Raw genomic sequence first — 25,439 nt, forward strand, 5'->3', positions numbered from 1 at the left:
ACAGTTTGCAGAGGGCGTTCACACCTAACGCCAGGGGCCTCCTAGAGGAAGAAAACCAAGGCCCGCCCGCGGAACGGTAAGCGTGGAGCACGGCTGTGACCCCGTTTCATGGCCGGGAACACCGAGTCGCCGGGGTCAAAGTAGGTCCGCAGGTCCTGAGGGCCGAGCCTAGGTGGTCTGGAAGTGACAGCCCCGGGGGCTGCAGGCGCAGAACGCCCGGCGGGGCCCCAGCACTATTTGCATATCCCCAGGGAGGCAGCAAACGTTCGGCTGCAGTCCCGGGAGGAGGTTGCCGGGCGGGGCGGCAGGGTACTCGGGCGCGCGGACATGCACCCCACCCAGCGGGGCCCAGCCCGCACCAGTTAGCGCCCAACTCGCCAACTCCGGGACTTTCGCAAAGCTCCAGAGGGCGGGGGAGCCGCCGAGGAGCGGGACGCACCATCGCGGCTCGAGAGGGGGGAAGCGCTCCGGCCCGGCACCCTGCCGCGCCCAGGCGGGCCGAGACGCTCCGCGAGAGGGCCGAGCCGGCGGAGCAGAGACTCGGCGGTCGACGCGGGGGCGGGCGGCGCGGAGGGGGCGCCTCGGCGGGGCCCGGGGTCGGCGGGGGCGGTGGCGACGACCCCCCCGTGCCGGCGGCGTGGTGGCGGCGCCCGGCTCCCCGGCCGGCGAGCGGCGGAAGTGCCGCGGAGTTGGAGCGGGGCCGGCGCCGCGGCCGCTTCTGCTCGCTGAGGTGCTGCCGCCGCCGGGCGGACGGGCGGACGCGCGGAGCTGGGGGCGGCGCGGCGGGGCCGGCGGGGCGCGGCGGGGCTGACTGGCCCCGATGAGGCGGAAGGAGAAGCGGCTCCTGCAGGCGGTGGCGCTGGTGCTGGCGGCCCTGGTCCTCCTGCCCAACGTGGGGCTTTGGGCGCTGTACCGCGAGCGGCAGCCCGACGGCACCCCTGGGGGATCGGGGGCGGCAGTGGCGCCGGCGGCGGGACAGGTGAGTCTCCCCGTTGCTACAGGCCGGGAACACCCCCTTACCGAATTCACGTTTAGCCTGTGGTTCCTTCCTCCACCTTCTGCTGTCTGCCTCCTCAGAGTCAGCTCCGAGACTCTTCAGCTCTTCCCATTTTCCGGATGGGAAAACTGAGTCCTGTCAGGACTTGTCCAGGGTCCCACGCCATTCAGAGACTGAGTCCGAACTAGAACTCAGGACGCTATTTCTCACCATATGTTACCACCTTCCTTTCTGTCCCCGTCTAGTATTCCTTGACGTCTTCCAGCGGATCTCTTTTGAAGGATCCTATCTGCATCCCTGTATCCCAGGATGACTCCTGCCTTGTGCCAATAGGAATGAAGATTCTGGTTCTTCTATTTGGTGTCCAGGTCCTCTCTGCTCCCCTCCTCCCACCCCCCCCCCAACCCCTACCTGCTGATCCCAGTGTTCTTTGCTCAGGTCAGCTCTTTTCCTGATTTCTCATCTGCCCAACGAGACACCCAGGCCTTCCTCTTCTCCCCATTTATTCAACACCCCCACCCCCCGACTCTAGCCTTTTCCTTTCTCAGATCCTGTGGATTCCTTGCAGAATGTAAAGATCATGCTCCGCTTAATGCTTCAAGCCCCTGGGGGTGGAGAAGGGGGTAAGCTCCTGGTCCTTGAAGGACCTGCTGCCTTTGACCTTATGGGAGTCCAGAGGTGGGACTCTGGTGGGGGGACCCCCAAAATGTCCCAGAGGCTATTGGTGCCCAGTGTCCTGAGGATGGAACACCAGAAGCCTTCCCTATCTCTTCTGAACTTGTCTAGTCTGGTTAGTTTGTAGTGTTTATTGCAGCCAAAACTGGGATCGGAATGGTTTCTGCCTCCTTTGAACTTACCCATGTATGTTTGTGTGTGTGTGTGCGTGCACGCATTTAGACTAGCAGCTCCCTGATAGCAGAAGCTCTGTCACATCACTCCCACCCTCCCAGGAGGTGCTAGTGAGTGTATTGCTTAGACTGTTTCATATAGTGGAACATTTCAGGCTTTCTTACGGGATTTCTCTGGTCCCATGAGAAGTGGATAATTTGTGTATCAGGGTCAGACTTGACTGATTGTTGGCTGGCCTCGACGAAAGAGGCTGGCTTTTCTGAGATTGATGGTTTTCCTTATTCTTCCCAGTATCAGGCTGCTGTCTAGGCAGTCTGGCCTCTGGAGCACAGAGGGCTGTTTGCTACAGAGCTGACCAATTTGAGCTCCGCCTGTCACTCTATTAATTGTTGCAAAGCATCCCAGAGGGTCTTATTGATCTTTCTGGTAGAACTTACTGTTTAGAAACTAAGGTTTCCATCTCTTTCCTAAACCCCTGGTTCAAACCCTGACAGCTAGCTTAGACCTCTCTCCCTGAAATTCTGTATCTGTATGGATTTTCCTTTCATGAAATCTCTTTCCTCTGTTCCTATTCAGTACCCGCATCAGAGTCAGGAGTTCCAGGGTTCTGACCTCAGCTCTACCACTAACTTACTGTGTGTGTCCTTGATCATCTTTCATCTCCTTCTCTGAGCCTTACTTTCTTGATCTGTAAACCATGATTATTGGTCCAGTTCTAACATTCTGTGATACTATCAGTTAATCAATGAGGAATACAATGGTCCCTTCTTTTTTTCTGTCTTGAGTCCGGAGTTCCTTGTAGCATCCCTAGCTGTGGAGGCTCCATACTGGACACAGCCCCAGGTCAAGGGGGAGTGTCCTACCCTAGTGCAAACTCTCCTTTAGAATAGCTGTAGCCCATTCTAAAATAGCGCTTGACATTCTGCCTCTTCTTGGAGAAAGCCCTCGTATTTCATTTGCTATAGATGCCAAAGACATCCTGATTTTCATTTCTGTAGACCCAGATGTGTAGAGAAGGTCAAGGTTAACTGCCAGTTTGGCCTGAGCTTTCAAAGTAAATTACTCACTTGCGCAAGAGGGTATTGATGGAGTAAGGCAGCCTTTTGGGCAGGGAGAAAGGGGAGCAACAGCTGAGTGCTGCTCAGAGCCCCTAACTGAAATGGATAGACAGGCTCATCTGGGAAGATCTAGTTTTTGTTCATTTCTTTTTCTCCGGAATAGCATGAAGAGGAGGAGGAAAAAGTGGTGAAAGGGGTTTGGGGGGTTGGGGGGGATACCAACTGATTATTCTTGCTCTAAAGAAGATCTCTTTGCTTCCTGGGAGCAGCAGAATGGAGCTGTTTCCCCAATGATAAGCTCTTCTAGGTGCTACAGGATTCAGCATTCATCTGCTGCCTTTCAAGAACGCCCTGCCAAATTTCCACACAGCCCCTTTTTGTTTCACTCTCCCACAGATGCAGAGCACTGGGCTTGGCCCCCGGTCCCTTGTTTGAATGTCAGCTGGCCTTGAGGAAAGAGGCTGACTTCTCGGAGTGATGGTGTTCCATCCCTCATCCCAGTGTACTGGAACATACACGTAACATGCCAGGCTGCTATCTGGGAAATCTGGCATCTTGAGCATACAGAGCATTTTCGACAGGGCTGACCAGTTCTGAGCTCAGCCTGTCATTCTTGTAATTGTTGAGAATCATCTTTGAGCATCTCGTTGATCCTTCTGGTAGAAATAACTGCAGAGGCACTGGAGGGAGGTCTGACAGGACTTTGTCCAAATGAAAAATGTGTTCCATATGGGTTTGAAAGAAGATTCTTTGAGAGTAACATATCCACTACTTGAGTAGTCCTCTAATTCCTTGATTTCTCCACTGGATTAAAGGACAGAGTTTCAAATTAAGAGTGTTTATCATCTGCTAGAATGAAAGTCTACATAACTGTCATGCCAGCTTATCCTGGGTGTACCTCTGGAGCTGGGTGGGATAGCTGATTTATAAAGGACACATAATGCTTCTAGGATTTCAGCAGTCATCTGGTCAGACAGTTGGCTTCTTGGGAAGCTGCAAAACCAAGCAAGAAATGCCAGTCTTGAAGCCATCTTCCTTTTAATTTGTGGGTCCCTCTCATTCCAAGCCCCAATCTGTTTAACATCTTGGTTTAATTCAACAGTCTGTTTCATATTCCAGGTTTGGGACAGGTTATTAAAAGCTCAAGTTAGGAAACTCAGTGCAGTCTCTCCTCATTTCTGAGCCATAATCTCTTGTTGAAAAATGACTTCACTGGATAATAGCATATGTGGAATAGAAATTGGTGGAATAATGGAATACCGGTGACTTTAATTTTCAAGTATCAGGATTTCTTTTTCATTGTGTTAGAGCTGAACTTTATTCTTAGAACATCCAGAAATCAATATGTTTTTTTCTCTTTTTTCAGTCTTCCTGGTGGCAGAAGCCTTGCCCATCAGAAAGTTAAGTATAGAAATGTAGCCTTGGAACGATTTCCTGAATTTTCCACAGAAGGGCTAGTATCCTTTAGCTTGCTAATCACTCCTCTGTCTGCATGCCCAGGTGAAATCTGATGCCACTAGGGAAGGGTTGTTGATTTGCCAGAACATTCTTTCTCTCATTCTTGGCTTGCTATCTACCAAGGAGTCCAGCTGAGGAAGGCCTGGCAACAGAGACCTGGCTTTTAGTCCTTTCTCCTGCCCTAAACTCACTGTGTGTCCTCAGGAAAGAGGTTTAACCTCTCTGGGCCTTGGATTCATCATCTGTGAAGTGAGGCTTAGATTCAGAAGGGAAAATGCAAATGCATATTGTAATGATGCTTCCCCTCCCATGGCCAGGGCAGACATTGCTAGTCAATCTTTTTGTTACTAATACCAGACTTGGGCTCAGACTGTTTCTCAGCAGGGTTACTCAAGTAGAGTTAATGACTTATGGAAACTCATTAGCAATGTAGGGAATAGATACTGTGTTAGTGCTTTTCCAACTCTTACATCCTGAGGTTCTGTGAGTATGCTTGGAAGCACGTCTGAATAGTGATAGTATATTTAAACAGGCCTCTGTATCTAACTTGTAATGAGGCCACAACTTAAGGGTATGTTCATATTTGAATGTCTTTTCTCAGGCTGTAGTCTAAGGATGTTCAGCCTTTGATCTGTTGGTTCCAGTGACACGGTAACAGATAATGGAATCAGGAATGAAAAGCAAAAGCCCATTTAAAAGATAACCATCTAGCTTGCTAATTGTACCTTGTCCACAGTCAGCTCTTACACAGAGATGGCATCAGGATCTCCTCACTGAATCAAAAGCACCTTGAGGCAAACCTGGCAGCTACAAGTAACCCCCGTGGCAGCTAAATGCTCCTGACGGTGTTTGCAGAGGTTTCTGTGTTTTACATATATCTGACCCTCTGCATCCCATATATGTGTCAGAACTGGTAAGGGAAGGCCTTGAATAAGAGTCTTCAGAGAACCTCTCTCTTCATGCGCAGTAGAGTGGGGAAAGGAGGTAGCGCATATACACCTGAATTCCAACGGCAAGAAGTGTATCATGGCCTCCCTGCTGGAAATGTCTTAAGGTAGGAACACATCCTCCTCTAGCACAAAGCACAAGATTTGGCACTTGGAAGACAGGATGTGTTTGCTGAATGACTGAAATATATCAGAGCAGGCAGGGGGCTGCAGAAGTCATCTAGTCCAATCTCCTCAATTTGTAGGTATGAAAACTGAGGCCGAGAAAAGGGGAAACAAATTAAACAAGTTCCCATAGGGAGGAACGCAGATCAGAATCCATTCTCCAAGTTCTTGTTCTGTTTCACCATGAGAAATTTTTTTCCCTCCATATACTAATATTTGATCCTTCTCTACCATTATTTCTTTCAGGAGCCAAGATTATCACCCCAAATTTTGGAGGCCACTGCTTAATGAGACCAATTATCTGCTGGAACCTATCTGGCTATTTTTTTGTAGACCTATTTTTGTACATTTTCTTTCCAACATTTTATAGTGTTTTGTTTTTGTTTTTGTTTTTGTTTTTGTTTTGAGACGGAGTTTTGCTCTTGTTGCCCAGGCTGGAGTGCAATGGTGCGATCTCGGCCCATCGCAACCTCCACCTCCCAGGTTCAAGTGATTATCCTGCCTCAGCCTTCCCAAGTAGCTGGGATTATAGGCATGCACCACCAAGCCTGGCTAATTTTATATTTTTAGTAGAGATGGAGTTTTTCCGTGTGGGTCAGGCTGGTCTCAAACTCTTGACCTCAGGTGACCTGCCCACCTCAGCCTTCCAAAGTGCTGGGATTACAGGCATAAGCCACCACACCCAGCCTCATTTTATAGTTTTAAAAGCAACTAAAATGGATTAAAATTTAAGGTGGCAAAGGGGCAAGAGTAGAGGAATTAAAGGCTGTGTAGTACATGGCACGATTACTGCTATCCCTGACAGACAGAGAGAACTTTGAGCCTAAGAACTACCTCAGATTCTCTATCAGTTGCAAGTAACAAAACAAATTGAGCCATGTGGGCTGAAATGAATAAGGGAATATATTGGCTCCCGTGACTGTAGTTGGCTTCAGGTATGGTGTGATCTAGAGGTTTGTGGCATTGTCAGGGCTCGGTCTCCTTTCCTCTGGTTTCTGTTGGTTCTGACTTTCTCTGTGTGTTGGCCTCGTTCTATTCTGAGGCTCCATGGCAGCAAAAAATGGTAGTAGCTCTTTCAGACCTCAGATCCACACCTAGATCCTAGAGGAGAGGCTCGGTCTCCTCTGGTAGCTTCTACAGAAGACAGAGAACATCTTTTCTGTAAGTTCTAGCAAGATCTTAGGTATTACCGGTCCACTTTGGATCTAATGTGCTGTCTGAACCATTCGCGGATTTCAGGAGGAGAAGCTGTATTGATTGACTTTACCTACCCTGGAGCTAGGAGTGGAGTCAGGTTACCCAGATCTAAGAAGAGCAGTTCCCCAGAGAAGACTCTGGGTGCTGCTTTTGGGAAGAGGAGGAAGATATCTAGAGAAGAAGCCCACAAATATCCACTCCAGAGTCCTGCTGACACAGTGTTCCAGGCAATAATCACTCCTTGGGGATGAGATTTGGTCCTGGAGAGAAAACCCCTTTGCCACCCTGGACCCTGTCTAACATCCGTCTTCCCTGCAGCCTTGCCCCTAGACCTGACTAACCCCTGCCGGGGCAGCCTGGGTTAGCAGTCTTTCCAACCAGGGCCCGGAGACCTGTATATAAATCTGTCATGCAATGCTGTAATTGTTTTTAATCTGTCCAGACTGTCTGCTTCCTAAAGGCAGGAACTAACCATTTTTGGGCACTGAACCTGCAGTCTGGAGGTCTGTGTTCTCATTCCAGCACTGCCACCCCTTGGCTGAGATGATTAGCTGTGTGGACCTCAGTTTATTGCTGAGGAAGGCTTGGGTGCAAATGCTTGCCACCACACAGTGGAGGGTGGAGATGAAGAGCAGTTGAAAGCTGTCTTTATTGAATCTTACTTACCAGTTCTGCCGCTGCCTTCCTTTCCCCTCACAGACGTCCCGAGAACTGTCTCCCCTGCCCCCATACACACTAAAAGTCAATTCATTGAAAATTTCTCTCAAGCTGAAAAAGAACTTCTGTCTCTGCAGCTTCCACGTTTTTTCTGCCTGGCCCTCTTAGCTGGAGGAGGTGGAGTGTTCATACTTTGGAAGCTAGAGGAAGCTAAACAATTCTGCTTGCTGTGGTGGGTGGGTGTGTATTTATGCGTGTGTAGCTTTCTCTCCATGTGTCTCTCTTCTCTCTCTCTTATCTTTGGATGGTTCCTGTTTGCTGCCCTCTGCTGAGTGTAGATAGGAGAGAAGAAAAAAGCAGGCCTGTTTTTTTCCTTCCCTGTGGCTTTAAGAGAATGCTGAGCTTCAGATGCTAAATTGTCTTCAGTTTTCTCAGGTGATGAAAGCCACAGCATAAAATGATACTGATCCAAAGAATGATGATGATATGGTTGATAATGTTAATAGTAGTAATAGCAGTTACCATTTATTTAGCACTTACTCTGCTAGGTCCTTTACCTGTACATCTGTTAAATATTGTTGTAACCAGGTAGGAAAGAAGGAAGGAACCGAAGCTCGAAGAGGGGCAGGTGCTTGCCCAAGGATGCACAGCATGTAGTGGTGGAGCTGGTATTTGATCTCCGACCTAGTGCTGAGTCCTTAACCACCATACTTCCTCCATATCTGAGCAGGACAAAGGACCTGTCTTCCACCCCTGCCCCTTAAGCCCTTCCTGCAAGCCTGGACATCTGAGCAGGTGAGAGAGACCATTGCCCTAAGACAGCCTCTTCAGTAGCTGAAGTGGAGTGCATAGGGTCATGTGGTGGTGGTGTGCACTGGAAGAGAAACCTCTACCTCAGCCTCCTTCTGTCTCTGTTCCTCTTGGTTTGAGGCATGTGGGGCTGCGTATAGTGCTCTAGCTTTGGAGCTACACTGCCTGATTCAAAACCCAAGGCTTGGGCAAGCTTGACCTGTGTGCCTGGAATTCTTGGTCTGTAAAATGGTAGTAATGTTAACTGTGGCAGAGAGTTCTCGTGAGGGTTCAGTGAGTCACTGTGGGCAAAACACCAAACACAATGCTTGGTACAGAACAAGTGCTCGGTAAACATGGTGATGCTGCTGTCTTTGTGAAGTGCCTCGCCTCTGGAAGGGACTCAATTCTCTGTGGCTTCCCTTTGGTGGAGGTAGGGAGGGCTGCATAACATTGTCATTGTCTAGAAGGTAAGAAATTCAAAGATAAGTGGTTGGCTTGACAGCACAGGGTTCAGAAGAAGTGGAAGAAGCCAGGTGGGTACAGTCTCTGATTATTGGGGGTGGGAAGGAAATTGTGCATGCAGAGGCTGCTCTTTGTACCCCTCTCCCTGAAACTTTGGAATGCGAAGCAATTGTTAGGGATGCCTTCTCAACTCCCACCGTGGGACAACCCAGACCCTCTGTATCCTTCTAGATTCAGCTCATAGCCTGCTGCCTCCGGGAGTGTTCTTTGGTTACTCCAGCCCCCAAGGGTCACTCAAGGGTCTTGGCTCCTCTGAGCCTTGATTTTCTCATCTGCCTACTTAGATCAGAGGCCTTTCCAGAAGACTTCTAACATCCTTCTTCCCTGCAGCCTTGCCCCTAGACCTGACTAACCCCTGCCGGGGCAACCTGGGTTAGCATTCTTTCCAACCAGGGCCTGGAGACCTGTATATAAATCTGTCATGCAATGCTGTAATTGTTTTTAATCTGTCCAGACTGTCTGCTTCCTAAAGGCAGGAACTAACCTCTCTCTTGGTCACTCCTGTTTGCCTAAAATATTTGCTGAATGGCTGAGGGGGTGAGTGAGTAAGTGAATCATATGGTTGGTACTCAGTAACTGCTGGCTGAGTACTGGAAGCTTAGCCTTAGGAATGGTTCTTCTTGAACTTCAGGGTGCTTCACAATCCCTAGGGAGCATGTTAAGGATGGTGACACCAGGATCCATGCCCAAGGAGCGTGAAGGCGCTGGTTTGGGCTTGGCCGAGGATCACATATTTAACAAATCCTACTGAGGGTCCAACAGGGAACTCCTCTCCACCCACCTGACAGGAGACAGACCTCTCTTTCTCCAGGGACCCACTCCATTCTCCCCAGGAGTGCTTCGGAACCAGCCCTTGAACTTCTGTTCCTGGGGAGTGTGTTTATCTGCAGCTTCCCAAGTTGTCGATCAGCACCCACAGGGGAGCTCTGTGGTACTTTTAGAAGTGGCACTGTATCTGATGCGAGCAGATCAGGCTCTAGTTCAGGACAGGGATGGGAGGTACACTTTGGAATCCCTCTCCTGTGGGCTGCAAGGATTGGCTGGGGCCGCAGAGCTTTGTTTTCCGTTGATGCCCACAGTCTGCTGCTCTTCTAGGATGGGTGCTCTGCCTTCCTGCCATGGGCAAGGATGAGGTGCCTCTATGTGGGTGATGGGCTGAACTAGTGGGTCTCTTGGGAAGGGGTAGTATTGTGGAGACCCCGTAAACCTCTCCCTTGTACTGGAGAGAGCAGAGGAGCGAGTGTGGAGTTGGGAACCAATGTGACCTGATCCCCAGGCCCAGCTCTGCCACTTGCCAGCTCTGTGCCTGACCTCTGGGTCTTCCGGCTCCTTCTCCTAAAATGAGCAAAGTCATCGCTACTTCCTAATGTCGTGGTGATGATTAGATTAAATTAAATTAAAGTTGTGAGGATTGAGGTACAGAGAGGTCAGGTAACATATCCAGGGCCATGCAGCTAGGAAGTGATGGAAACAGGGTTCCAACCCAGGTGGGATGCTTCCTTCCGGTATCTGCACCAGCCACTGACTAGATGGTCTGGGGCGAGTCTGTGGGTCTGCCCCTGCTTACAGGGACTTGAGGAGGCCTCAGTGGGAGGTTATCACTGACAGCCCCATGAGCCTGGTTCTTGGATTTGTTGTTGTTGGCTCCAGAAAGCTCTTTCAGCTGAATACCCAGGCAGCCGTGCCAGGGCAGGGATTATAGCAAGTCCCACGTGCCGCCTGTATGCCACACTCAGGCAGACTCCCACCAGCCCAGTTCTCCAGAGTTGTGTGTGTGTGTGTTTGTGTGGGTCTCCCTTGTGAGTTACAAATGTCAGCCTCCTCTGAGAGTCGGGCTGCTGAGCAGCAGGGCCGACAGGGGCTTCTGGAGGGAAGGGGGTTTCTTCGAGGGAACAGGTTGGAAACATCTGGCAAGGGTGTGTATGTGAAAATTACGTCCTGCTGCTAAAGCACATTGTATGTTCTCAACTGAAAACTGTTATTTTTTGCATGTTTCCTCCTGAGTATTGATCAGAGTCAGCTGCTGAGAGTTAAAATGTGTGTGTGTGTACCTATTTGTGAAATAACCAGTTTCTAAATTTGGTACCTAATTTCAGTGAAAAGTTAGTAATTCTGTTCTTGGAGAGCCAGGGTCTGTCGTTTGGAATTGTGGTTATTTTATTAATAATAAACCTTAATGGCTGTTTCATTCAGAGAGCTTCTTTTATTAATTTCTTTGACCTTTATGTATTTTTAATCACCTTACCTGTATACTTTAATGGAAGTTGCAAACTGGTGGTCTGTGGGCCAGATGCAGCCCAGAGATATGTTTTGTGTGCCTTGAACAGTGCTGGCCCATAGATAGTTGGGTTTCTTTATTTTTAAATGTTTAGATGTTACCAGTACCTAAACATGAGAATATTTCCTATTTTAAGACAATTCTATACTAATTTCTGTTTTTTGTTGTTGTTGTTTTGTTTTTTTAAATCAAAAGTCCAGCTGCTGAGTTCAGTTTCAAGTTTTGTGAGAATTTGCTGGATGTGGGAGCAGCTGTCTCCTCTAGACAGACCCTAGCTCTCCAGTTGGCCACCACCCCTGCTGCACTTAGTGGTCTCAAACCTGGGCACTTCACGCTTTCACACAACTGGCCGGGCTGCAGGAGACATTTGACTTTGGGAGCCCTCCTTTATGATATGCAAATTCCCATAGCCTTTTCCCAGTTCTGTGTCATGGTAGAGGCAGGGCGGGGCTTACAGTCCCCATTTCACGATGCAAAAACTGAGGTTCAAAGAGCATAAGTGACACGACTCGTCACAAGGCCAATAAGTTGACGCTAATCCTTCTGTCTCTAAGACTAATGTACTTTTCAGAGAAAAAAAAATAATTACTTGGAAGTATAAGTATATAAACCTTAGGTTCTGACAGACTCACTTATGTTTATATTTAGATGATTCTCGCTCTATCTCAGCTCAAGAAACCATTTACCTTGCTTCTGTCTGTTTCCAGGTATCTGAATTTCAGGTCTACCCTGTCTAATAAAGTTTTTTTTGTTTTGTTTTTGTTTTTTTTTAGCCATGTCAGGGGCTGCTCTAGATTTGTTAGAAATGATGTAGGTACAGGCCAGGCGTGGTGGCTCACACCTGTAATCCCAGCACTTTGGGAGGCCAACATGGGCAGATGACGAGATCAGGAGTTTGACACCAGCCTGGCCAACATGGTGAAACCCCATCTCTACTAAAAATACAAAAATTAGCCAAGTGTAGTGGCGCGCTCCTGTAATCCCAGCTCCTCAGCAGGCTGAGGTAGGAGAATCATTTGAAGCTGGGAGGCGGAGGTTGCAGTGAGCTGAGATCGCACCACTGCACTCCAGCCTGGGCAACAGAGCAAGACTCTGTCTCGAGGAAAAAAAAAAAAGAAATGATGTAGATATAGAATCCACCTTGTTTTCTGCCTGTGCTTCCTGACACGTCAGGAAACCCCAGAATGTATCTTCCTATTATTGGGCAAGTGTTAGGATCCATTAAATGAGAGTGAAGACAGCTTTCCCAGCAGAAATGGTACATGCTCCACTCCCTGGTCTGAGGGGACCTCACAGGCACCCAGGAAGTTTCTAGGAAAGAGAGAACCTGGATGAGAACAGCTTAGGTCCCCCCCAGAGGCAGCTGAACATAGCCACTCATGTCTCTGAAAGTAGGGTTCGTTGCCCGGGCAGGAGTGGGGGCCCTTCTGCCGCCATTTCAAGAACCTTCCCTTGGAGGCTCCAGGTGGCTCCTGGTGTGGCAGTGGGGCATGGAGTGTGGAGCACAGCTCGGTGTGGTGGCCAGGAGTTAGCTTTGTCTTTGAGCACTGGCTCCACAGCAGAAACAACGATGATCATTAGTTTATTGAGCTCTTACTGCGTGCCATGCATTGTGCCCATCTCAGTTCATCAGCACTGTAATCCCAAGGGGTGAGTGCCCTTACTGTTGTCATTTTACAGATGGGAAAACTGAGGCTCAGGAAACTTAAGTCACTTCCCAGGCCTGTACAAGAAACAAGTGGTGGGACCCAAACTCAGATTTCTGACTCTCCAACTTGTGCTCTTAGCTACCGTATTTTATTGACTCCTCTGGGCAAGTCTTTTAACATCTTTTGGCCTCCATTTCCTCACCTGTAAGTGGGAATAATACCTTCTTGGCACGAGCAGAGTCAGTTTTCCCACCCATAACTCTTCCTGCCACCCCTCCCTCTGGATGGTTGTCAGACACTGGTGTGGTGTAAGCTGTCTTTCCCACTAGGGTGGGGCCTCTCTGCTTGTGGGGTTGGGGTCTCCCAGCAGAGTCAGCCTGGGGTGCACCTCCCTGCTTCTCCCTTTCGCAGCTTAGACCCCCCTCGCCTGCTATCCCGCACTCTCCCCTGGCAGCGGGAGAGGCAGCTGAGGGCTCCCGCCATCCAAGCCCTGCCAGGGAACAATGGGGCACATTAAGAAGGCTGCCAAGTGCCAAGCCAGAGGTATTAAAGGGACATTTGATTAGTTTTAACTCTAATTGTCAGGCTTTTGCTTTCTTTTGTTCTCTGTAGCAGTTAAGGGTGGGGGGAAGCCCCGGTGTGAGTTTCCTCCCTCTGTGACTTGTATGGACTCTCTTTGACTTTGGGTGTGAGTATGACTCTTTCACCTGTCTCCTATTCTCAGGCCTCTCCTCTCTCTGTCTGTGTGTGTTTCTCTGTCTTTCCTTCCACCTCCCCCAGCAACCCCGATAGTCTCCATGCTGTGTGTCTCTCTTAGCAAATATGATGAGAAATGACACTAAAGAAGCCATAAGCCTACCATGGTGGAATCCACAATTTCAAGGAATTGTATCTTTTATCATATCCAGTCTCCCTCAACCTTATCCCTGCCAAATGGTTACCATCTTTGACTTGAACACCTCCAGTGATGGGGAACTCACCTCCTTTAGCTCAGCAGAGTCCTAGGTAGTCTGCCGTGGCTCAGAGGTGACCTAAGAATTTCTTGAGTACCCTCTACCCATCCCTTCAGGCACCTCTGAAATCTTTTTCTTCCCAGAAAGCCTTCCCTGATCTTTCCAGTTAGAATTAATCTGTCTCTTGGAAATGCCTACAAAACTTAATTTGTACAACTGTGGTGGCGTGAATGTTATAGTGCCATGTATTGCCATTTCCCTAGGTGTAGGAATGTATTGTTGAAGGAGCCTTCCTAGCAGGACATCCCCTTGGATGAGGCTCCAGCTGGGAAGAAGAGATCCTAGAGCTCTCTCTTGTGAGCCTGGGCTTCCTCCTCTTTCGAAAAGTTCCATTCCCAAACTTGACCACTGTGTTTTATGTGATCTTTTAGTCCAGAGAATATTCTAGGTTTTTACAGGCCATATAGTCTCTGCCACAACTACTCAATCTGTCTTTGTAGCGTGAGGGTGGCCATAGACACTACATAAACCAATGAGAGTGCTGTGTTCCAATAAAGCTTTATTTGCAAAAGTAGTCAGCAAGCTGGATTGCCAGGCCATGGTTTGCTGACCGCTTTCTAGTCTTTTCATGATGAAAGAGCCCTGGGTTTTGAGGCAGGAGCCTGACTCCTCAGGTAGGAGCCACCTTGAGTTGCCTGGTGACCCTAGTTGGGTCCCTGACTCAAGGGTGCCTCCGTCCTCTCCTATATAAGCTGTGTTAATTGGGAGGACAAGTTCTAAGGATCCCTCCAGCTTTTGATATTCAGTGAGGCCCTGAATTCTCTGCTGGATCTGACTGCATCTCTGAAACAGATTCCAAATCCACCTATTTTCTTCCCGCTTCCCACCAGCCCGTCACATCTCACCTGGATTCCTGCCACAGCCTCCTGGCTCCTCTCCCACCTCCACCCTGAAATCATAGTCCATTCATTATGCACGGCCCCAGTACACATTTGCAAGGGTAAATCAGAGGTTTCCGCCTCTTTCCTAAAACTCTTCAGTGGCTTCCACTGCTGCACTGAAACACAGCACAGACCCTTGTCTTGTCTGGCCCTGCTTACCCTCTGGGCTCACTGTGTCTCCTCCTGTCAGTCACAGCACAGCAGCTACATTAGCCTTCTTACACATCCAGTATGGTCCTTCTTCAGGACCTTTACATGTGGTCCTGCCTGGAATACTCTTCCCCAAGATTATAGCAGGACTGGTTCCTCCTCATCTTTTAGGTCTTGGCTCCAAAGTCACCTCCTTAGAGAGGGCTTCCGTGAACGTACCATGTGAAGTACCTCTTTCCTGCCCACTCTGTGACTTGATCAACTGTGAAATGTCCACATAGCAACTTAGCACTGTCTGGAGTCACCTTGCTTATTTATTTACTTGTTTATTTCTCTGCTCCAGTAGATACTAAACACCATGTGGGTAGGGACCTTGTGTGTCTTATTTACTGCTGTACCTTATAGTGCTGGCACGTGGCAGGTGCTCAATGAATATTTGTTGAATTAATGAATGAATGCATGCATACCTGTGTTCCCAGATACCCTACAGATAGGACTCTGACTCCTCCATATTTCTTCTCGCCACTCCTCCGTGTTTCATTTGGACACCACTCTGTTCTTGGTGTTGTGGGAAATTGCACACTTTCACCCTAAGGGGCTGTGTTCTCATAGTGGGGGAAGAAACAGACTTCCTTCTCCCCTGTTGAGATCAGAAGGCCTCAAAAGTGTTAGCTCCCTAAGGCAACAGTCAAAGGACACCGTTTTTCTGAGATCTTTTAATCAGAAGCAGCTCCTGTCCTCAGTCCACGTGGCTTCGTTGGTAGTATCTCTGGATGAGGATCCGTTTGGTTCTCTCCCTCCAGATAGTCTTTAGAATATGAAGTAAGTAGCTTGTCTGGGATTATATTTTTCCATCTGGTTCTTAGGAGGAAAATATAAGGGTGGACCCCTGCTTACTTCTTTTGTGAGGAGCATCCCTGCAGTCTAGAGGGAGCATCTTAAGGAATAGGGCTGCTGGTCGTGCCCCAGGCTTTCCCAAGGACTGCAGCTCCCAGTAACTGGGTAAATGGGCTCGTGGGTTGAATCATGTCTCTCAAAAAGATACGGCAAAGTCCTTACTCGCGGCACCTCAGAATGTGACCTAATTTGGAAATAGGTTTGTTGCAAATGTAACCAATCAAGATGATGTCATGCTGGAACAGGGTGGGCCCTTAATCCTCTGTGACTGACTGATATCCTTATAAGAAGAGGAGAAGAGATGCAGAGACACAGAGAGGGAAGACGGCTGTGAAAAGCTGTAGGCAGAGACTGGAGTGATGCTACCTTAAGCCAAGGTACACCTGGGGCTACAGCAGCTGAAAGAGGAGGAAGGAAGCATCTCCCCTAGAGGCTTTGGAGATAGGATAGCCCTGCCAATACCTTGATTTTGAATTTCAAGCCTCCAGAACTGTGACACAATAAATTTCTGTTGTTCGAAGCCACCCACTTTATGGTACTTTGTTATGGTAGCCCTAGGGAACTAATACATGGACCATTTTCCATTTTCTCATCAGATTGTGTTGTGTGTGTGTATGAGTGTGTCTGTATGTTATATTTGTAGGCAGATAAATAAAACACCTTTGCAAAGGCAGGGATAATTGTCTTAATCTCTTCTAGCTACTTACATTTCTTTTTAATTCATGGAAAAGATCCTCTCTTTCTGTGGAGGATTAGCATATTACACTGCACATATATATTCTTTAACTAAAGCCACTCTGCTTATTAAGAGATCAACCTCTTAAAAAAAAACCTGAGCCATTAGCCTTGAATCCCAGTGAATAAACACATGGTACATACTGCCTTTCACTTAACTTTATTATCCTTTTGTTCTGAGCTCAACAATTTATTTTTGTTCTGGGTCCCCACTAAATTGATTTGGGGGATTACTATGTGATAGATACAAAAAAGAGCCACTGCCTTGAGAGAGCTCCTAGTCTAAAAAGGGACACAGACAAGTTCACAGGGATGCAGTGCGTCAGGCAGAGCATGACGAGTGCTGCAAGAGGAGATCAGCCAGTGCTGCGGGAAGCCAAGAGGAAGAGAGCAGCACCCTGTTTGTGATCAGGAAGGACTTCTGAAAGGTGCTGATTTTTAAGATGGTCTTGAAGGAGGTTAAAACTTTAGCAAAGTGTACATGGTGGGATTGGGGTCTCTCAGGTGGCAGGAAGTGGGGAGCCTCTTTCAAGAACAACGAAAGGCAGAGTCACTGAAATTTCACGTGTCTGTTAGAGAGTAGCTGGAAAAGTGGGTGAGGGCCAGGTCACAGGGTCCCTGATTGCTAGGCCAGGGAGGCTGGCCTGCAGGAGGCAAGGAAGCCATGGATAGTTTTTGAGCAGAGGATGACTTGATCAGGGCTAGGCCTCAGAAAGGTAACTGTGGCAACACAGGAGCCACAGGAGGCAGGGAGACCAGTTTGGAGGCTATTGGGGTGGAGAGATTCATTCATCCACTGTGCCTTTCTGTGGTCCAGATGCTATGCTAGGTTCTGAGGCCACCAAGATGTGTAACGTGCAGCCTTTGAGCTTAAGGAATCCGTTACTACTGTTGCAGACTGTTTTTGCCAGGCACAGTGTTAAGCACTTTGCATACATTATCATCTTTGATCCTCACAGCAACCCAATAACATACTCACTCTAATTAGCCCCATTTTATGGATGAAGGCAGAACCAGCCTGGGGCATGCTCAACATTCAGTCAAAAACTGCTGGATAAATGACATATTGAAGGGCAAAGAACTGCAGACCTAAATGCCAGCTACACAGCAGGCTTAGCCTTCCAGGTCAGGTCCTGTGCCTGGAGTGCCCTGGCCTCTCGAGAGCTGTCCTGGGAGCGCCTCTGCCTTATCTGGTCTGGTTGCAGGGAGGTTGCAGGTTCATCAGGGAGATGAAATGTTTCACCCAAGGTCACACAGCTGGTCACTGGTGGGGCTGTGACTGGCCTACAGAGTCCTGGGCCTTAACCACTTCTCTGGGCTCCACATACTAAACAGGTCAAGTCAGAGTACAGTGAGATCTTTCTTGGTAGCTGTAGGTACCAGGTTCTATGTGAGCACATAGGAGAGCCAGTGGACCTGGACGGGCAGGGTGGGTAAGCAGAAAAGGCTCCCTGAAGGAGGGAATCCTGACCTAAGTCTTTTACGGGGAGTGGGATGGTTTAGCCAGACAGGGAAATGGCTGGGCATGGGGTGGGTAGTGAAGGGATTCCGGGTAGAGGGGATAGCGCAGTCAAAAGTCCAGAGTTGGGAAAACAGCATAGGGTGTGCAGGGTCTCCTAAGCTCATTATTCCTGGCCCCAGGAGTGGGGCTGGGAGAGGCTAAAACACAGATAGGGCCAGGTCATGAGCGACACTCCATCCTCCAGTTCCCAGGAGCATGAAGGGTGTTGGGCAGAGAAGTTGGGTGACCAGATTTGCTTTCGTATGGGTCCTGGAGTTCAATAGTTGAAAGAGATCGGGAAGCCATGTTGTTAACCACTGTCAGATGTTTGCAACCAGACCAGACAAGGCAGAGGTGCTCCCAGGACAGCTCTTGAGAGGCCAGGGCACTCCAGGCACAGGACCTGATCTGGAAGGCTCAGCCTGCTGTGTAGCTGGCATTTAGGTCTGCATTTCTTCTTCATTCAATATGTCATTTATCCAACAGTTTTTGAGTGAACACTGTGCATGCCCCAGGCTAGTTCTCTGCTAAGCACTTGACATTCTAAGAGGAAAGGACATGGTCTCGGTCCTTGAGGACCAGCTGGCCCATTAGACAGATAATTCTAGGGCAGTGGGATGCATGCCATAGGTGGAGTGAGCACAGGCCTGAGAGCACAGTGAAGGATTCATGTTAGCCTTCACGCTGGCTTCCCGGCCGCCACCTCTACCTGCCCCTCCCACTCACCTCAGGCTTATAAAGCCATGCATTTGCCTAGGATTGAATCCCAGCTCTGCCCTTTACTAGCATGTGACTTTGAGAAATTTCCATAATCTTTTATTTTCTCTCTCTCGTTTCTTACATTTTAAAATGGGCCTGATAATAGTACCTACTTCATAGGTTAGTTATCAGGATTAAAGGAATTCACATACACAAAACACTTGGAATAGTGCCTGGCATTTAAAAAGTGGTACATAGATACCCTTAGGATTACAGGTCTGGAATCTCTTAGCCCAAACCCTGTGTATTAGGCATATTTTAGCATTCAGAATTATTAGTCAAGGTTCAGTCAGGACAGAGAAACCACAAAGTGATTTGAACACAGGAAGTTTAATATAAAGAATTATTTACTGTAACAGGAGATTAGAGTATTGAAAATTGGCTATTAAGAAGTGAACAGCACTCTAAAGAATATAGGAATGGCAAATAGAGGAACACCTCCTACCCCCAGTGTTGAGATAACAGCACCCAAGGAAGAGGCCCCCGTAGGCTGAGATCCTGACTTTGTTGGAGAGGGCACAGCTATGCTTACTGAGTGGTAGAGAAGTCACTACAGTGCCACCCCAGCAAAGTTCACAGGAAATCTGCCTGCTAGGGTGCTGGAGGAAGAAACACATGGTAAGGTATCATGGAAGACATTCTGCTAAAAAACCACCCGAGGGAATGGGTGCTGGGAGAAGCTATTGGTCGCTGGATGCCAGTGGTTGCTGCACACCACAGGAGCTAGGCAATGGAGAAGCTACGCGTACTGCAGGAGCTAGACATGGAGAGGCCATGCACTCTGCAGGAGGCTAGTGCCAGAGACGCCACCCATGCTGCCTGCCTACTGAACACACCAGAACCAGGGTGAAAAAAGCCTTTCCTTCTGCAGTGTCTCTCCAGCATCTTCTACTAACCACTGTTAACATCATGTTAGCTGGCAATGAAAACACGTTTAAGGGTCCAGAACCATTTTTGCATAGCAGGCAGTGAAGGTGGGTTTGGAGCTGAGAGGCAATAAATTAATAACTGACTGTCTCAGTGAGTTTGGGCTGCTGCAATAGAGTACTATGGACTGTGTGGCTTAAACAAGAAACATTTATTGCTCACAGTTCTGGAGGCTGGGAATCCAAGATCAGGGTGCCACCATGGTCAGGTTCTTGCTGAGGGCTCTCTTCCTAGTTTATAGACAGCGACTTTCCTGCTGTGTCCTCATGTGGCAGAGAGCAGAAAGAGAGCAAGCACTCATGTCTCTACTTACAAGGGCACTAATCCCATTCACGATGGCTCCACCTTCATGACCTAATTACCTTCCAAAGGCCCCATCTCGTAATACCATCACCTTGGGGATTAGGATTTCAACGTAGGAGTTTTGGGGGCATGCAACAGTCAGTCTCTAACACTGGCAGAATAGCCTTTCTGATTTAGGAATGTTAGTAAAGTGCATGTATTATTATGTAATAGCTCTGGTGGGGTTTACAGTGCTCCCCATAATCAAACTCATTTTTTTTCTGCAGCAAAAATGTATTCACAGTAAGAGGATAAATCAAGACTATAAATAGCCTCATGTCTATTCAAGTCAGGCTTTGTCACTAAATGAGTTATTTTTTTAAAGTTATTTAAAAAGCCTGTTTGGACTTTGGAATTGAGGCTAAGGGATGGTTGACCTGCATCATTTTCACTTCCTTTCTCCATGCAGCAGTCAGAGTTATCTTTTGGAAATGTAAATTATGCCCCTGGGAAAGCCTAAGTGGCTTCCTGTTCCGGGATAAAGACTAAACTCCACCCCTGGCCCCCTACCCACTGTGCCCTCACCCACCTCTGCCCTCCAACCACTCTGACCTCCAACAAGCCATGTGTCCTTCTGCAACAGAGCCTTGGCACATGTCACTCTCACTACATGGAGCACTCTTCCAGTTACCTACTGTGCACACAAGCGCATGCACGCACACACACATGCATACACACACACACACACACACACACACAGTTTTGCTTGGCTAATCCTGCCTCACCCTTCTAATGGCAGCTCAGGTGTCCCTATTCCAAGAGAACTTTCTGACCCCCTTCTACCCCAACCCTCAGCCCCTCAGGCATTAAAGCATGTGTGTTAGTTTGTGATTATACAGACTTATAATAAGTGTGATTATTTGATTAACATGTCTCTCTATTAAACTGTAAGTGTCATAGGACAGTGGCTGTACCTGTTTTTCCCCCTCCACTATTTTATTCCCAGTGCTCTACGCAGTGCGTGGCATGTGACATATTTGATGAGTGAAAAAAGGAATAAACCATCTTGGATTAGATCCTGAACCAGAAAAAAATAAATTACACATAAAGGACATTATTGGAACAACTAGCAAAATTTGAATATGAACTGTAGATTAGATAATAGTATTGTATCAGTGTGAAGTTTCTTGATTTTGTTGTCTGTATTCTTAGAAAATACACACTGAAGAATTTAGGAATAAAGGGTTATCATGTCTTCAACTTTCTCACAAATGGCTTAGAAAAAAATTGTAGATACAGGTAGATGCGGGAGAGGGAGAGAGAATGATAAAACAGATGTGGATAATGATAACAGCCAGTGTGGATAAAGGATATACAGAATCCTCTGTACCAGTCTTGCATCTTTCCTATTAGTTTGAAATTATTTTACAGTAAAACGTTTTTAAAAACTCAATGAATAAAAATGAATAAATGAGGAAAGGGATGCCAGGAGGAGGAGGACCCCTCAGGTACAAAGGCAAGAGGGCGGGAAAGGGCTTGGTCCCTTTGGGGAACTTGCAGGCAGGCTGTGTGGTTGGAGGGTGGTCCTGGGGCTGGGGAGGGAAGAGCAGGGGATAGAGCTGGAGCCCCCACTATGGCCTCTCTGGAGGGAGTGCAGTATTGAACTGTTCAGTCAACCTTCATCTACGCTTTCCCCTCTCTTTTTCCCTTGGTGATTTTTGAGCAAATGTCTGATTGCATGAAGCCAGGGTGTCTCAGGTCTTCCATCTGATTTCTCTTTTGTCTTAACGACAGGGAAAATCTCATCCATGTGTGCAGGTTACTCCTTCTGCTCTGAAACTGAGACTTTCCTGTTGTCTGTTTGCTGTTAAACTCACCACGCATTTCCCGTTTTGGTGATATAGTGCTGCATAACAAAATGTGGCAGCGTAACACAACAAACATTTATTATCTTAAAGTTTCTGTGGGTCAGGAATTTGGGCTTAGCTGGGTGGTGGTGGTACAGTGTCTCTCATGAGGTTGCTATCAAGATTTTTGGCCAGCCCTGCAGGCATCTGAAGTTTCAACTGGAGCTGGTTAATCTACTTCCAAGATGGCTCACTCCCTTGGCAGCCGGAAGGAGACCGCAGTTCCTCAACACAAGACCTCTTCATGAGGAATCTTGAGTGTCCTTGAAGCATGGCTGCTCACTTTCCCCAGAGCACACCATCCAAGAGACAGGGAGAGAGCAAGCATGAAGCCACAGTCCTTCTAGGACCTAGTCTCCAAAGTTATATACCATCATGGACATTTTATCCTATCAGAAGTGAGTCATGAAGTTCAGCCTATGTGCAAAAAAAGAATTCAACTCCACTTCTTGGAGGGAGGAATGTGGAAGAAGTTGTGGACATTTTAAATCTCCATAGTTCCCGAAAGCCTTTTGCTTCTGGAGGGCCACTGTCTGCCCTGCAGAAGTTTACATCATCTGTTTAGGGAAGTAAGACATGCTCTGAAATTGCTCATAAAAACCAAGATGTCCCGTAAGAGATGGCTTGACAGGGTTCTGAGGAAGCAGAAATCAGAATAGATGGTAGCAAAGGAGAGCTCTTGGAAGGAACTGACACTGCCTTCATGGATGAGCAGCTTTCCCCTTGGTTCTTAACCCTGATTATTGATGTTGTCATACAATGGTAATGAATAATAATGATAGCATTTGAACATTTCTACCATGACAGGCATTGCACCAGGCAGGACTGCCTTGTAGCACATCTATGTGTGTAAATAACATCCTTGGAATTGTGCAGTGGGACCATACTGATGCTAAATCTTAATACTTCACTTACGTTACTTCATTTAATGCTTTGAACTACCTTGTGGAGTTGCTGTCATCCCCATTTCACATTTTCATCTGATTTCTCTGTTTGTCTTTACAACAGAGATTAATTCACAGATTACAAACGTAAGGCTTAGAAAAAATTAAGTAACTTAAGCACGATGGCACAGCTTGTAAGTGGCAGAGTGGTTAAGATCACAGGCTCCAGGCTGGGCATGGTGGCTCATGCCTGTAATCTCAGCACTTTGGGAGGCCGAGGTGGGCGGATCAGAAGGTCAGGAGATTGAGACCATCCTGGCTAAAAGGATGAAACCCCATCTCTACTAAAAATACAAAAAATTAGCTGGGCGTGGTGGCAGGCGCCTATAGTCCCAGCTACTCAGGAGGCTAAGGCAGGAGAATGGCGTGAACCCGGGAGGCGGAGCTTGCAGTGAGTGGAGATCACGCCACTGCTCTCCAACCTGGGCAACAGAGTGAGACTCCATCTAAAAAAAAAAAATCACAGGCTCCAGAGTCAGACCTGTGGGTTTAAATTTCAACGCTTCTACTTTAGAGCTTTGAGCAGGTGACTTTAACCTCTCTGTGCCTCAGTTTCCTAATCTGTAATATGCATATAAAACTATTTAAGGTTCTCAGCACAGTGCCTGGCATGTGATGAGCATTAGGTGCTATTGCTATTATTATCAGCTCACAGTCAAACACAGCTATGCTCTCCTTGAGTTCTTTGCATTGGTTTGTTATAAAGAGTTGAGATGAGAGAAGTAAGTGGTAACTACAGCTATCACTCTTCATTTGTAGGGATTAAGAATTTGAAAGGAAAAACAACCTCCCCAGGCTGAACATTCCCACAGGTCTTAAATGACAGATTCTGGCCATTCCTAGTTTCTCTCTGTTTTATGTCCATGAGGATATCAATGCTTTGAGGGATGCCTGGCCATTCCCCTCTCCGTATAGGCACACATAGTGGCTAAGCTGGGTTTCACGAAGCTGAACTTGAGTTGACATCTTTCTTTGGAAGTGCTTTCCCTCTTGAGGGTCAAGGGACACTGGCTTGGATATAAATCAGAATATTACAGGATATCAGTCAGTCAGAATACAAGTCTATGCCGTGGGGTTTTTTTTTTTTTTTTTCCTTACTGTGTGGCCCAGGCTGAAGTGCAGTGATCATAGCTCACTGCACCCTCAAACTCTTGGGCTCAAGTGATCTTCCTGCTTCAACATCCCCAGTTGCTGGGACTATAGGCAGGTGCCACCATGCTGGCTAGTTTTTGTACTTTTTGTAGCGACAGGGATCTTGCTATGTTGCCCAGGCTGGTCTCAAGACTCCTGGCCTCAAGTGATCCTCCTGTCCTGGCCTCCCAAAGTGTTAGGATTGCAGGCATGAACTATGTGCGCAGCCTGTATTGTGTATGCTAGAGCCAATTGCTAAATCTTTCTGGGCCCCAAGGGTCTCTTTTGCAAGAAGGACATAGCAACTTCTCCCCTCCAGAGTTCTCCATCAGAAAGAGGATTGAGAGGGTATATTATAGAAACTGTTCAACTCTAGTGCAAGGTTTCAGGACTCTTCGTTTCCTTCCAGTTATTTGAGAAATGTGGCTTCTTCAAGCAATTGGAATACTGAAAGTCTTTTTGATGGGACTCACTCCTCCCTAACCACTTCCACCCACACCTTCTTTGCTAAAACATTTTTGAGAAAAATCGGTTTTGATCTGATTTCTGAGGACCAAAACAGCCTCCAAAAATCAAGCACAAAAAAAATCAGCCTCCAAAATAAAAAACCAGGTGGTTCTCCTATTGAAAATTCAAACCTGATAACCAACCAGAGGGACTTATCTTTTAGAATTAATCTTTTTTCCATCTTTAATGAATTGGCATTTGTCTGCTGTGCCGGTTCATTGTGGAATTCAGCCTTGTGTTTCATTGTGATCTCAGAAGCAGCGAGCACTCATCACCGGTGGGAATGATAGAGCCTATTTTGGAAAAAGGAGAAAAAAAACCCAAACCTCCTCCCTTTCATTTCCTCACTTTAGACTAAAATGCTTCCTTTTTTAAACTTAAAAAAGGGACTAATTTTTTTCTTTTCAAAATTGGTTCAGATATGCATGAACCATTTTTTTAAAAATTATTGCACAACTCAGTATATTCATTACACACCGAGGTTGTGAGTAAGTCTTCCCTGAATCATCTTGTGGTACAAAGTGACGGGAAGGGATTCAGTCCGCTACCTGTACAGGAGGCTCATTCTGTTTCTCTCCTCCATTTTCTCATTATGAAACTGTACTTTTCAGAAGACAAAAAGGGGAGAAGATAAGGGAAGAGGAGGAGGAAAAATGTCAGGGGAAAACCTAGAGCTGTCAGCAGTTACTGCTTTCCAACTGCCTAACCTCAGAGCAATTACTCAAACTCAGAGCCCCTGCCCCACTTCTGAAATGGGGATAATAACAGTAATGGCTATGTTGCAGGGCTGTGGCAATGATTACCTGAGAAAATACCCATGAGAAACATGCTTTGTAAATTCCATTATACTATTGTTGGTACTGAGATATGATTGCATATATGTATAACTTATGCGATTTTTAAAAATTAATTTTAAAAGGATTGCGTTTATTTTTAGAAACAGAGTTTGAGTTGGAAGGGAACCTTAGGAATCATTCAGTACGACGTGTCACCCTGGAGAGAAGTCCTCTCTACAGTTGCCTTCAAAGGTGTTATCTAGGCCGGGCACAGTGGCTCATGCCTGTAATCCGAGCACTTTGGGAGGCTGAGGCGGGTGGATCACAAAGTCAGGAGATCAAGACCATCCTAGCTAACACAATGAAACCCCATCTCTACTAAAAAATACAAAAAGTTAGCCAGGCATGGTGGTGGGCACCTGTAGTCCCAGTACCGGGGAGGCTGAGGCAGGAGAATGGC

General features: G+C 47.4%; 1 protein-coding gene across 4 annotated transcripts in view; it reads left to right on the forward strand.

The window, feature by feature from the left end:
• Nucleotides 1-686: 686 nt before the first annotated feature.
• Nucleotides 687-25,439, forward strand: part of GALNT10 (polypeptide N-acetylgalactosaminyltransferase 10) — a 233,664-nt gene continuing 208,911 nt past the window's right edge. For 3 of the 4 annotated variants that reach the window (XR_009213869.1, XM_032158450.2, XM_032158451.2), the window contains exon 1: nucleotides 706-979. Coding sequence is in view for 3 of the 4 variants with exons in the window: in XM_032158450.2 (XP_032014341.1) it covers nucleotides 821-979 (159 nt within the window). In the remaining variant the exon portion in view is untranslated. Of the gene's footprint in view, nucleotides 980-25,439 lie in introns of all 4 variants that reach the window. The other variant, XM_032158448.2, reaches the window with a different exon arrangement.

This window comes from Hylobates moloch, unplaced genomic scaffold, assembly GCF_009828535.3.
Source record: "Hylobates moloch isolate HMO894 unplaced genomic scaffold, HMol_V3 SCAFFOLD_6, whole genome shotgun sequence".
Taxonomy (NCBI): domain Eukaryota; kingdom Metazoa; phylum Chordata; class Mammalia; order Primates; family Hylobatidae; genus Hylobates; species Hylobates moloch.